The 14,127-nt window shown below is 40.9% G+C and overlaps 1 protein-coding gene across 1 annotated transcript in view; it reads left to right on the forward strand.

Moving 5' to 3' along the window:
- ANO2 (anoctamin 2) overlaps positions 1 to 14,127 on the forward strand; it is a 302,574-nt gene that overhangs the window by 67,492 nt on the left and 220,955 nt on the right. Inside the window, exons 8-10 of the mRNA XM_090043877.1 lie at positions 506 to 554; positions 10,826 to 10,881; positions 11,163 to 11,204. Of these exons, the coding sequence (XP_089900003.1) occupies positions 506 to 554; positions 10,826 to 10,881; positions 11,163 to 11,204 (147 nt within the window). The remainder of the gene's footprint in view (positions 1 to 505; positions 555 to 10,825; positions 10,882 to 11,162; positions 11,205 to 14,127) is intronic.

The raw sequence follows: 14,127 nt of genomic DNA on the forward strand, positions 1-14,127 counted from the left end.
CCTCCTGGTATGTGTAGACGTGCTCTCTTAGGAGTTCTTGTAGATACTGTTATCTAGGTCTGAGGTCCAGATCCTAAACTTGCATAACTGCAAACAGTAAACAAAAGCCAGTAGGACCAAACTGGCATGAATTTGCACCATTCACCACTCTGTCAAAGTCAATGGAGCTGCTCCTGTTTACATCAAAAGAGAATATAGGCAGATATTTTGATGCTATAAATTGTGTCTTCTTTAGAGACTTTTCTTAGAAAATATATGGTTTAATAAGTTACTTAGTGTATTGTTCATACATGTAACTTCCTTTGATTAGTAAGCATTTCCCATTTACTTGAAAATGTAAACGTAATGGCCCTAAATTATATGCAGGAATAAAACATGCCATTTAGGTAAATATTGCTACAAATCAGCTACAGAAACCTATCTTATTTTTATTAATTGTTCTATGGCTTGCATTGGCACTTTAGCAAAGATAAGTTGGTTACATCATTATTTTTTCTTTCTGTAGGTACGAGAAATTTTAAAGCGCACAAGTGCAAAGGCCAAAAACAGTATGGGTAAGAAAGAATTACCCATTTGCAGGAAATATTTAAAGAATAGTGTTTTAACCCTTTAGCATACTGAATATATGTGTAATGGACCATAAGCAGGTACCAAACCTTTTTGCATTAATTAGAGAAAAAACTAAGTACGTTTACTTAAAAATAAAATCATCCCTAAAATTACAGTACTGTACTTTACTTAGATGAAGTGAACAATGATAGGAAGGAAAAGTAATTTAAAGACTCATCAGCCGAAGAGAAAAAAATGAGTGTGTCGAACAATTATGTTTTTTTATTGTGTATATAACTCTATCCAGAGCAGAAATGGCTATAGTGCAGTCACAAGTGTGGTTGACTTATACCCCAAGAAACAACTTTGATCTCCATGGATTTACATAATGCATTAGTTAAGCACAGAAACTTGTCCAGGAGGTTTGTTTTTCTGGTTCGTTAGCCTTAAAAAAAATCCTTCGCACAATAAAGATTATGGGGTTGGTTGTTGTTCTTTTACATGCAAGAAATTTACTCCAGAGTTAACTCCATTGGTTTTCATGGGCTGCAATGACTTTGGTGGAATTACTGTTTATAAGTCTGTAAATTGATGAAAAACTGGCTCAAATTCTTCTCTTGTGTAAGCGAACACCACAATGTACACAGTGGCCCACAGTGCAGACAGGGAATAGGAGTTTGCCTTTAACCTTTGGTGTGCATTTTATTTGGCAAACCTTTGTAAACATTACTTTAATTTTTTATATAACTTTATTTTGTAAATTAAGATAGGTGAGGAGTCCTATATTTCATTTTTAAAAAAATGTTAGATTTTTCTTGCCATTATGAGTAACATAATTATATGGCTTACTGTTCTGTTTGATACTAGATAGCACATATGGTTAGAAACATGTCATTTTATTTTTAGAGTTCTGGGTGTTTAAATTTTGTCCTGATCACAAGAAAGAGAGATTTTGCCTGAATTAACCCACCTCCAAAAAGTATTACACAGGTCATCAACAAGGGGAATGTCTGCTCAGCAGAGACTATAGGGTGTGATGGAAAAAGTAGCATCATTTGGGACTGAGGAACTTTGAAAGAAGAATATGTTCAAGTTTGCATTTCACAAGATGGCATAGTAAAGTTGCTTGCTATGTTTTCTTTATGTTCATGCATTCATTTATGATGATTGTATGCAAAATTCCTTAAATATCAATGGTCCATATAGCCTTGTTGAGTTTGGCATTCTGCTGTTCTGCAGTGCACTGACACAGGGTGCTATAAGCACAAAGCTTTCACAAGTTGACCAGAATTCATATTCTAATTATGGTGTTCCAAGTAAGAGAGAGATGTTGCAGGAAGTATGGCTGATGATCAGGGATTTGGGTTTTCTGTTCACCATGGAAAAATGTGGATTTTCTCCTTTAAAGGGGAAAATATGGGAAACACTGAATTTTCCCTTGCAGGCTGGCAGGGTTCCAGCCTGCAAGGGGCTGCTTGGGGTTGCGGGGAGCAGGATGCAGGGGGTGCCATGTACACATGCATGTCACAGCCAGGCAGTGTGGAGAGAAACTCCTGCAGCTCTCTGTAGGCGAGTCTATGTGGTGGTGGTAGGGGGCAGACTGAGGCCCCCACAATAAGGGAGGGAGGGGGCTAGGACTGAGGCTGGGGGTGCTGCCCAGCTGGGGCAGTGTATGGGACCCAGGGTGGGATTGTGCGGCCCAGAAGGGGGAGCTGGTCTGGTGGCAGTGACAGCACTGAGCCTCCCTACCCTCCCATGCTAGGTCACTCCTGCTGGGCTGTGGATGCCCCTGGGGTGAGGGCAATGGGGCAGGGAGCCCTAAACTTGCGTTAGGCAGCTCACATCCTCCCCCACTTTCCATGGGCTCTGCTCCCAGTCATGCCACCCATGGGGGAAGAAGTGGGGAGAGCTGGTCTCCATGCCCTGCTCTGGCCACAACAGCCACCACCTCCCACAGTCTGGCAGCTGAGGCTAAGGTGATGTTGAGGGTAAGGGGCAGGGGACTCTGGGGCCTGGCCCTGGTCCCATAGCCTTGGAAGCTGGGGGCCCCCTCCAGCAGGGCTGGGGGTGGGAGAGGGCTGAGGGTCATGAGTGAGGGATACCAACAGGGCTGAGGGGGTGGGGGGCTGTGGGTTGGGAGTGAGGGGCATCAGCAGGGTCAGGGGACTGTAGTTTGGTAGTGATGGGTACTGGTAGGGCTGGAGAGGCTGTGGCTTAGGAGTGAGGGGCAAGGGCAGGGCACTGGCATATCAGGGCTGCTTAGCACCTTAAAGCAGCAGGGCAGGGTGAGGATGACCATAGGTGGACCCGGTGGGTGGTGGAGGCAGGGAGAGCTCTGATTTTTCCATGATAAAAAACCCCCAAATCAAATGCCAGAATATATAGGTATTTAGAATTTATTTTAGTACAATGATTCAGGCACTGGTAGGCTTCCAAAATGCTTTAAAATGATAAATATATGAATAAAGCATTGTTCAACTCATACTTACATGCATAATGGCATTTCATGTTAATCACAAAAAAATGTGAATTTGGGGTTTTAATCAGAGAATTCTGCAGGTTTTATCACAGAATTTGCTATTTTTAAACTGAAAAAACCAGGATCCCTGTGATGATTTATTTGGTGGCCCCCTTCTCCCTGAATTGATAACAAGGGAAGGGTTAGGGTTAGGAAGCATTGTGCTTCTTACAGTATTATGTGTAAAACTGTATTTGTGCACCACCTGAGGCTCTTTAAAGAGCCCCTTTCCCTCCTGCCACTGTAAACCTTGTAGTCTAGAGCCAGTAGAGACTTGTGCCTGTCTTTCCTCTTCTACCTATTTCTGCCCCACATATTGACATCACCATAGCAATGTTCATTCAACATCTTGTTTGCAAAATTCCTCACCCCATTGAGTTTAAAACCCAAACACACTCAGGGCATTTATACACATAGATTTTCTTTCATCTCATGATGCGCCAGAGACCCACTGCTTTGGAGTGTAGTTGATTAACTGAGTCTGCTTCACATGCAAGCTGATGCGCACTATGCTGTACCACGTGCAGTTGTATAAGCATCAGCACACAGAAAATGGCGGTGGTGCCCTTTTGAATGAAAGCACCTCTGATGTGTTTTAGTTCGTAAGTGCGCCGCCGCCATTTTCTCAGTGCTGGTGTGCATTTCACTACTTATACTTCTGGAAGTGTTGCAGCACTGGGCTCTCAGTGCTGATCACATAGTGCTGATGTAGTATATTCACAGGGATATGTATTACCAAAGAAGCATCTTTTTCTAGTTTCCAGGTGGATTAAAAATGAGGCCTTTTATCATTAAGTTGGGCAAATGATGGATTTTTGGTTTGCTAACTGAAGTGAAAAAGTGGAATAAAAGACCAATGTGGATCAAAATGAAATGAAAATAGGATTTGCCACTAAAATTAAAAAAAATAGTTTGAGGCCAACACAAGCATTCAGTTAAACCCAAAACAAAATGTTTTATTTGGTTTGGGGGTTAGAAAACCTTTTCTTTACCTTTTTTCTCCTTTTATTTTTGGTTAACTTTTAATAAAATTATTTACTGTATTTACTTGAATACAAGATGAGGTTTTTCCTCCCAATCAGCATAGGGAAAAAATTCCCTTGTCTTATGATGGCATATAAGGAAACTTCATTAAATACATTGTCTATTGTTAAACTGCTGCCAAAAGCCACATGTGTTTAGTGATGGAAAACAATTATAAAATTGATTAAATGCAGCCAACACTGAGCATGACTATAAAACACATGACCCATATGGGTTAAATATGCAGATTAGGAAACTTTAAAAAAAAATTAAAATAAAAATCTTCCCCTGACTACATTAAAAAGAAAACAGTTTACATCACTTTACATAAAACATTTCCCCAGACTAACATAGAATCTCCTTGTTTACATCCTTTGACATCTACTTTTTTATTCATCTATGTGCTTCTTATCCTCTGGCATCATTTAACTCTTGTTTACATACAGCCTCAATGGTACATCCCTCTCCCCTGATTTATCCATTTTAAGCAATCAGCCTTGCCTTTTATTTCACATCATATTAACATTTCTAGACCGGTTCTCCTATAGTCACCCAACAGGCTTCCCTTACCACCTGTGTCTCTTCAAATGGCAGTACCTGTCGTGCTTTCATCAGTTTCCTCCCAACCCATTCTGTTATTTCCCCTATCCCACCTCTTGCCACTCAGAATTTTCCTAGAAAATCATTCCCTAGTTTTTTTTAATCTCTATTTGTTCATCACACTTGAAACTAACACAAGTTACTGCAGCTTATCTAAATAAAATATATGCTAGTGCAGTCCTTCTGAGCACTGACTGTCTTTCAAGTTATGCTGAGCCACTACATTGAATGTATTTTTACTTCACTCCCACAGCTAAGCTGCACCTTTATTTCCCATTTCCAATTATTTCTGTTTCTTCACCAGCCTTAAATATCTGTCAAACAACACCAAAAGGGGCCCATACAGTTTACCTAGAATCCCTCCATTGCCCCCTCTCTTAGCCTGTCAATATATGATCAGTGTAGCTCCACCCTCCATGAGGAAGAGGGAAGGCCAGGTTGCCCTATACTTCATCTGCATATTAATTTTGGAACATCCCTGGACTTATGACGAGAACACTCAGTTCCAGTCATGAGTTTGGGGCTAATTAGCACATGGATCCTTTGTGGGTGGTATCTAGAGTACACCCATACTGAGCAGTGCTGTGCTATGGGGTGACCATGGCTCGAAACACTGTTAACTCTCTGGGGTCCAGCCCAATTCATTGTATATAGTAAAACATGAGCCTTTTGGCTTTGGTCTAATATAACATATAGTTTGTACTACATATAAATAGGTACAAAAGTGCTGCTTAAAAGTGTGTTAATGGAGTGCCTGTGCTAAAACTTTCAGTAGTTTCAAAGAGGGTAAACTTAGTCAACTCTGGCTGAACTAATACTATGAGTACCTGTAATAGTTTCCCTATATGCAAGTTTTGTTTTTCACTTCCATGTGCTCAGGAAGATCAGGGTCTGACTGTAAGGAAAGGTTGAACAGTCAATGGAGGAGAGTTAGGGTGCTACCTGACTCCCCATATTTATTTTACTTGCTGTAGCAATGGGAGGAAGATGAATTCAAGATAATACTCTGATAACACCTGGAGAATTCTAACAAATGTATACATTTTCCGTATATATAGAATCTAATTATTGGGGGTTGGTCTTATATTCAGGATCATCTTATACTCAAGTAAATATGGTATTTGAAATGAAAAGAAAAAACATCTATTTTAAAGTGTCAAAATGAAGTAATATGCATTTTTAAAACAAAATATTCGATTAAAATGTAGAAGCAAACCATTTTTGACTTCTCCTTCTTTCCTTTTTTTTTTTTGTTTGTTGCCATTGCTCTTTATTGGATTTGATCCAGTTCAACATAAGTTTTGGTCCTCTTCAAACTGCATTATTACACAAGTTTTGCTAATCAATGAAATGTATTTTCTCAGTGGTACTGTATATAGCACGTTGGAATGGTGTGGTCGCAAATGACGGTACAAGTACACATGTGCAAAACACTTTCATAATGTTCTCATGATAGAATATAGAAAAGTTGTCTAGTCCTTGCTTCAATTTGATCACACAGTCTCACCTTGGAGTTTAACTTAAGTGCTAGATGGTAAGTCCAGACAGCAAAAGAGCACACTATGCTTACTAAGTAGGAAAGGAAGGCTATAACTCTTATCCTATGTTTTGTTCCCCCAGTCAACCACTACCATCTCAGGTTTCTTGAAACTGAGGTTCAGGTAGAAAATCTCCATCCTCAATTCAAGCAAAAATTGGGCCACATGGTCTGGGTTGGATTAAATGAATAAATAAAGCTAAAGGTCATCAGCATGCTAAATATACCTCAGACCACATATCATCCCAAATTCTGTTCATATCCTGATGTTAATTTTTAATAAGATCTGAGAAATATGAGAAAGGAAACAAACAAGGAAGAATTGGTGGGGAATGTGGTAGTGGATGGCAGTCTGGTCAGCAGTGACCATGAGAGGACTGAGTTCAGGATTCCAAGGAAAGGTAGAAAGGGAAACAGCAGAGTAAGGACCCTGTACTTCAGAAAAGCAGACTTTGACTCACTTAGGGAACTGATGGACAGGATCCCCTGGGAGGCCAGTCTGAGGGAGAAAAGAGTCAAGGAAAGCTGGCAGTGCCCTCGATAAGAAACCTTATCGAGGGCACAGAAATGAACCTTCTCAACACACAGAAGCAGGCTGTGGCTGTGGAAGGGACTGAAGGGGAGGTCAGGAGGTCCCAACTGGCCCGGCAAGAGAGAGAGGAGCCAGAAGAATAGAGGGCCTGGGGACCAGGGGCAGAGAGCGTGAGCCCGTTGAGGGGTGGAGCCATAGGGTCAGAAGCTGGCCTTGGAAGAGAAAGGCCTGGGGTCCAGAGAGAGGGAACTTGAGTCCAGGAGGGACAAGGTACTAGGGAGAAAGTCCAGTGCCTGGGAGTGTATTCAGAAGGGGGCCTTAAATAATTTCTCCTGCCTCCAAGAGGACACACTTCTATGGGGCTTTACAAGATCCCATCTTAGAATAATAGAAAATTAGTGTTGGAAGGGAGCTCAGGAGGCCATGTAGTCCAACTCCCTACTCAAGACAGGATCATTCCTAACTAGATCATTTCAGCCAGGGCTTTGTTGAGCCAGGCTTTAAAATCCTCCAAGGATGGAGATTCCACCACCTTGCTAGGTAACCCATTCCAGTGCTTCACCACTGTCATAGTGAGAGAGTTTTTCCTAATATCCAACCTAAACTTCCCTTGCTGCAACTTGAGACCATTGCTCCTTCTCCTGACATCTGTCACCACTGAGAACAGTCTAGCTCTATCCTCTTTGTAACTACCCTTTAGGTAGTTAAAGGCTACTATCAAACCCCACTCAGGTCAAACTTTTGAATGCTGGAAAAAGTGCATCTTTTATCAAAGGCAACATACATGACAAACATCCTTTTGTCTTAAGCAACAACCTGAGAAATTCATACAATTTCCAGTGCTCCACCATTCAATGGGCTCAGGCTGTCTCCCCCTGGGCCCCAGGTCCTCTATTCTTCTGGTCCCTCTTTCTCTTGCCAGGCAAGTTGGGACCTCCTGACCTCCCCTTCAGTCCCTTCAGCTGTTTGTTGAAAAGGTATCTCAACTAAACAACCAATTTCAACAGAGGAAGACTGTTCAAAATGCTTATTCACTAGTTTTTATTTTGTACTGTATATGAATGATACTCTTTCCTCATGCATAGTTTTTTCCCTTGCTCCAGTATCCCACAGCAACAATTATGGACATAACTAATCTATTAGATCTCAGTTTCTACCCATTTCAACAGTATTTTTAGCTAGGAACTCCTGCTCTGAGACTATCTCCCTTGATTACTGCATACAGATTAGAAATTTCAATGGTTACCATTAACTGCTGCTTCAGTTTAAATAATGGTCTCAAGAGCACCATAGATTAGTGGCTCAGCAAATTTCTTAAGCAAACTTGTTTTGTCTTTTTTTTTGTTTCATTGTTTCCCTGCCTTGCGATGGGCAATGGCAGCAAAGCTGCTAATTTTTGCGGTTAGTTTCTCAGATCTTATGTATGTGTATTACAGATGAGAGGTAAGAGTAATAACAACATTTAGCACTAAGAAGCTGCCCAGTTTATTCAGTTGTTAAAGTTTGCTATTTAGGTTAGTACATGTTGTGTGCAATAAAATGTTTAAAGAAATGCTATTTTTTCTGACTTAATTTTAAACATTTTAAAAGCTTTACTGAGCACACTTTCTACTTCCTCTAGAGGAGTTGTTTAAATATTACACGTTTGAAATGTTTCCATTAATTTTAGTTCAATTAATGGTCAGATTATTCTTTGTATGAGGAAGAATATGTATTAGTAATACTTGATTGACACCAAAAATGGTTTAAGGGATGTTGCTGACACTTTCCAGAATAATTTTAATTTGTTGATGTAAAGCAGTGGTGCTCAACCTTTTTCCTCAGTGGGCCGGATGGACAGTGTCCCATCCATCCAGGGGCTGAATCCTACAGGTGGGCACTATTCAGCTACAGGGAGGGGGCAAGGAGCAGCTCAGCTACAACCCATCCCCTGGGGAGAAAGGGGGCATGGCTTGACCCATGGTGTGGGGAGATGCATGGCCCCGTCCCAATCTGGCTCTGTGGGGAAAGGGGATGTGGTTTGGCCCTGAAGAGATAAACGGGTTATGGCCTGGCCCCAACCTGCCCCCATAGAGAAAAGGGGGCATGGCTTGGCCCCAACCTGGCCAAATCTAGGTGCAAGTGGGGTGGCTCAGCCTCAGTCCAGATGCAGGGCAGGGGTATTGTCCAACTGAAACTGGCAGCGTGGGGCTTGGGGTTTGGGAATTTGATGAGGGAAGGGTGACAGTATTAATGGCCACTGCTTTCCCACCACCAAAGTTCTTGCCCCATGGGGAGCCCCACAGGTGTAATGGCTTTGCAGGCCACATTTGGCCCATGGACTAGAGTTTGAGCACCCAAAGTTAATTCTTTCTATTCTTTTGCAACCCCAATATAGACCCATTGGTCTACAAAAATTGATTTTTTTCTTCCTAAGGGCATGGCAGGGTTGTTCGAAATCAGTGGTTTTCAAACTGCCTAAAATCTCAGAAATCCTTTCAGAAATTGTCTGCTGCTTCAAAACTCAGAACTTGGGCTCCGTGGGTCATGTGAACTGACACGGAGTAAGGCAAACAGGTCCAGCAATGGTGGTGCATTCCCTGCCAGCCTGTCCCACCATAATCCCTAGTCTGCTCGCAAACCCCCTGATGACCCTAAGGTTCTGTGGAACGCTTTGGAACGCTATTCTAAACCAAGAAGGAAAAATAGGGGCTGGTATTTGTCCTCACTGTCTCTTCCTTCACTAGATCACATGGTACGAAGAGTTATGATTATTCATAGCATTTAATGGGGCTATTTCCACTTAGTTTTTGGAGTATTGAGGGGGATCTAAGGTTGATAAGATTTGCTTGTTTGGTCCACTTTATGAATTCACTTTAGGATGGCAGGAGGCTGGACTAGATGACCTCTGGAGGTCCCTTCCAGCCCTACTTCTCTATGACTATATGGGTGCTCCCAGACGAGCGCACATGTGCAGTTTGTGACACCGCTAACTTATCTGTGCTGCCGCACATTGCATGTGCATGCATTTGTTGCATTGCTAATTTGCAGCATGATAGGTTTTTTTGATCCTGGGAGATCCCAGTGTCAAAAAGAATTGCACCAATGAAAAGAAGGGCCTTGCATGTGGCTGCAGTGTGCACCACCCAAAATCGGAGCCTGACTGGCCAGAGCTGCACTTTAGCTGCTGGCTAGGCTCTGAACACCTGGATCACCATTATTACAGCCCTGACAAGCCCCCAGGTTTCCAGGTAAGGTAAGGCTGCTGGGGCCAGCCCTAGGGAAACTTAAGTTTCTGCTTGTGGGGATATGCCCTATGAGCAGGGATCCTGGTTTTTCCTGAAAAAAAATTGCAATTTCTCAGAAAAATTAAAGGCCCCTAATGCCCCTCAGTCCCCCCCAGCCCTGCTGGTGCCCTTCACTCCCTTACCACACCCCATGGCCCTGTTTATGCCCCTCACTCCCCCACCACCCACAGGCCTGCTGGTGCCCCTTGCCATCCACTCACAGCCCCTAGCCATCCCCAGCCCTATTGGCAGGGCCCCCCCAGCTGCCAAGGCTATGGGGCCAAGGACCCAGGTCCACAGCCCCCTGCCCCTGGAAGGAGGCAGCGGTTGCTGCAGTGGAGCAGAGCAGAGCTCAGCTACCCCACCCCCCGGGTCAGCGAGATCGGCTGCCGGGGAACTCTGCCAGCCTGCAAAAGGCTCTTTGCAAAACTATGAAATCTACAGGTTTCTCTGGTAAAATGAGAAATCCATGTTTTCCTCTGGTAAAGGGTAAAATCTATGGTTTTCTCCATTTCCCCATGGGAGATGGAAAACCTGGATCCCTGTCTATGAAGTTATTTTAAACTTATGTTTCCCTTGGAGTGGAAGGATATTTTTCCTGTAAAATTAAGATTAATTTAAGGGTGACCCATATCGAATTTCTGCATTGATTTCTATTTGTTACATTTAAAATATATGTTATTCATTTGACCATTTCCAGTAATATTTCTCAGCCTCTGTTTAGCTGAATAAAATTAAATAATATAATCTATTCCTGTCCCCATTATAGCTATTGACAATATTAATTCGTTTCTCTTTAGGTATTACCACATTAATCGCAAAACACATCTATGATGCAGCATATCCTCTTCATGATGTATGTATATGCTATCTAAATGTGTTTCTCTAATATTATTATAATATGCTGCATAGCCATGAATAGTTACAATCTGGGGAAAGGCAAAATATCTCCCAGTGTATCTGACATTAATTAAAGTAAGGGAGATTCTTAAATAAAATATATTCTGGCTGTAACTGAAAAGTAGAAATAACCAAGTGATAGTGAAAAATTGCTGAGGAAAGCCATTGTGCTAAATATTTTGTTTTATTACATTTTTTCTTTTCATCCAGCAGTTACCAATTTGATTGTTTTTGTAGGGTGAATATGAAGGCCAAACAGATGAGATGAATGACAGAAAGGTAGGATACTTTACATAAATAGTATTGTGGTGGATTTTGAATAATCTAAAGTAAGGCCGGAGGAGCTCTGCTCAGAACTACTTGCTGATGCTCATTTGAAGGACTATGACCACAAATTCTTTTAATTGGTATTTGCAACCCCTTTTCAAGGTACTTCCTTTCATATGATTGATAGTTTGTTTGCAGGAATGTTAACATAACATTTGGCAATAGTTAGGGCAAATTTAGTTTGATGCAGCTGGCCATCTTGAAATTCCTTGGATTTCCCTTTTCCTGTTTAGAAAAATGTCATTCAAGCAGTCAGGAAGCAAAAATTGTTATGTGACTTAAGTGAGCAATGCCCTGCCACAAGTAAGTGATGACATAGATGAATTAGCTGTAGGCTAAAACATGGTAGCATGAAATTTTAACTTTTGAATACATTTTGTTGGAAAAGTAAATTGTTTGCAAATAATCGCAACACGAAAAAGTTCTGTCTGTAAGATAAGTGATTATGAACTGTTCACCAAGCTGTAATCTCCACATATGAAAAATGAACACAAATATGAAACTGAATGTACTATCACTGGTGTTTGCAAAATGTGTATTCTGCCTACTAGAAATGAACTATAGCATTCACGTGTTATAATAATCTATGTTCCATTTTGTACCTTAATGTTTATTTTTTTTCCCTCTTGGGTGTTTGTATTGAAGCATTGTCACATATAAGAGAACTGATAGGAAATGTAGTGGGGAGAATGAGTTGGGGGGGGGGGGAAGGGAGGGAGGGAAGAAGAGAAGAAAATAATAGAAAACCTGAAGTGTGATTTGATTCCTAATACTCTTAGTACATATTTTTGGTGAGTAGTGAGTCGATTCATAAATATTTTTACCCAGCTTTTTTCCACACTGCGATGTATGAAGGAAAAAAAGGAAAATCCTATTCATTATAGCATTAATGTTAAAACTGTTCCCATAGTTTTCAGAAGTATAATTACCAAGAAATCAGCTTCTTGTGTAGTGGTTATGATTTGCATTTGAAACTAATCTTGTGTACTAATTTGCAATGATCGATTAGCTGCCAAGGCTGTGTCAAAGAAAAGCAGAAAAACTTGATTTTCCTGAGCAGCTGTTCTTTGTAATGTAGTTATTCCAGCCACTAGATGTCTCTCAATGCCATATATGTCATCATTTAGGTTATGCTCTTTGGTAAACAAAAGAGACAAAGCTGGGATGCAAATTGTGTGGAAACCTGTCTCCTTTTATAGTTGTCTTCTTGAATAACCTTCTCCTGTTCAAGCAGATCTGTGCTTTTCTGTATCATAACATTGTCTATACCACATTTATACTAGCCTATTCTGGCTAAATGAATGGAGCATAACTATAGGTTCTAAATGCAGCCGCAGAGTTTACCTACTTAAAAAGCTAAACAAACTTCCAGTTAGAAGAAGTCTAACAGCTAGGCTGTCTGTAAGAACAGATTGGATAATGTGGGGATAGGGAAAAGAGGGCCTGAAAGTATTAATGCCTGGAAAAATATTCGTTCGACAAGTTGCATTTTGTACTGCCTTCTTTTCATCCTGCCTATTAGGACCTGTTATGAAGTGTTAAGTATTAAAAACATAAAAGGTTCTTTGCAGAAATGCTGCATTGATTGTTTGCACATGTCTGTGCTGTCTAGCTGTAGAATCTGCTGTAGTATTTCTATGTGTATGATCATCTGTTTTCTATCTGCATGTAATAGTCTCAGTGTTTAATTTCCTGAAAAACCCTGATCAAATTTAAAGGGAAGGGGGGCATTTTTTAAAACCTATTTTCTGCCCCTTTCTGTTACATCCCCTCTAAGTTGTATGCATCTTCCATTAATTTGCCTGTAGTATACCCCAAATAATGGTGAAAGGAGCCTGTCTGGGGTGCTTTTCTTTATAAGGCAGCCCAGGTAACTAAGATTAATGTACCAGCTCATAAAGGACAAGGTTAATCCTAATTAACCCTCTTCAGGATATCCTTGGGAAAATGTCCTATGAACAATATTTTTGTGGCTGCTTGTTGAGAACCATTTGGTGAAATATACTCTTTTCCTGAGACTTGATTTTAAGAGCAAAGGCATTTTCCTGGTTCAATAAGGTGTCTGCTACAGGGGAAATTTCTGTAAGGAATCTGTTGCACAGCAGCATTGTAGTAGCTTGCCTTAAGGAAAAGGATCAGTGGCTTGATGTCTTTTTAAGCTTCTAGCCCATTGGCACCAGTTGCCTCTTCATTGCTAGCAGTATCTTTTATGCTGAGAAATAAAAATGGATTGTAAAATCTCTCTGGAAATTACATTGCTATGCTATAAGATATAAGAAATTGGATTAAATGTATTTTGATTTACCTGTGTAAAGTACCACTCTTAAGTGGGGCCTTGGAAATACAGGTGAAACATGATGTTACAAAGCTCTTCCAGGGACTCCCATTACTTTCATAAAATCAATGGCAGAAACACCCAGACATTTCACAATAAACTGAGTTTCATAAAATTGCAGGGCGAAAATGCTTTGAAGACCAATCCATACCATTATAATCATTCAGTCTGACTCCTTGCCATAACTCTTGGTTAAGCTAAATCATACTTTTTAAAAAGAACTCCATTTTTTTAAAATAAAAAAATGAAAGTAAATTCTCTTTCGTCATATTCACAACCAGTTTTGGATTTGGTTTCTGTGTATATTTCAGAAGATACACTTATTGGTGAGACTGTCTACTGGAACAATTAATTTAAAGTTAATATTCTTCATGTTAACAGGGAATGGATTTGAACAGGTAAAGTATGGGCTAAATACTAGGCCTGTGTGATTTGGCTGATTCGGGGGACAGTGATTAGATTCGGTGATTCTAATCACTGTCCCGAATCTATTTGGCTCCTGCCGTATCTCCAAATCTCCGAATCAGCTAGGCCCATCCT

The sequence above is a fragment of the Crocodylus siamensis genome, chromosome 4 (genome assembly GCF_052110815.1).
Source record: "Crocodylus siamensis isolate JL-2025a chromosome 4, ASM5211081v1, whole genome shotgun sequence".
Classification (NCBI taxonomy): domain Eukaryota; kingdom Metazoa; phylum Chordata; order Crocodylia; family Crocodylidae; genus Crocodylus; species Crocodylus siamensis.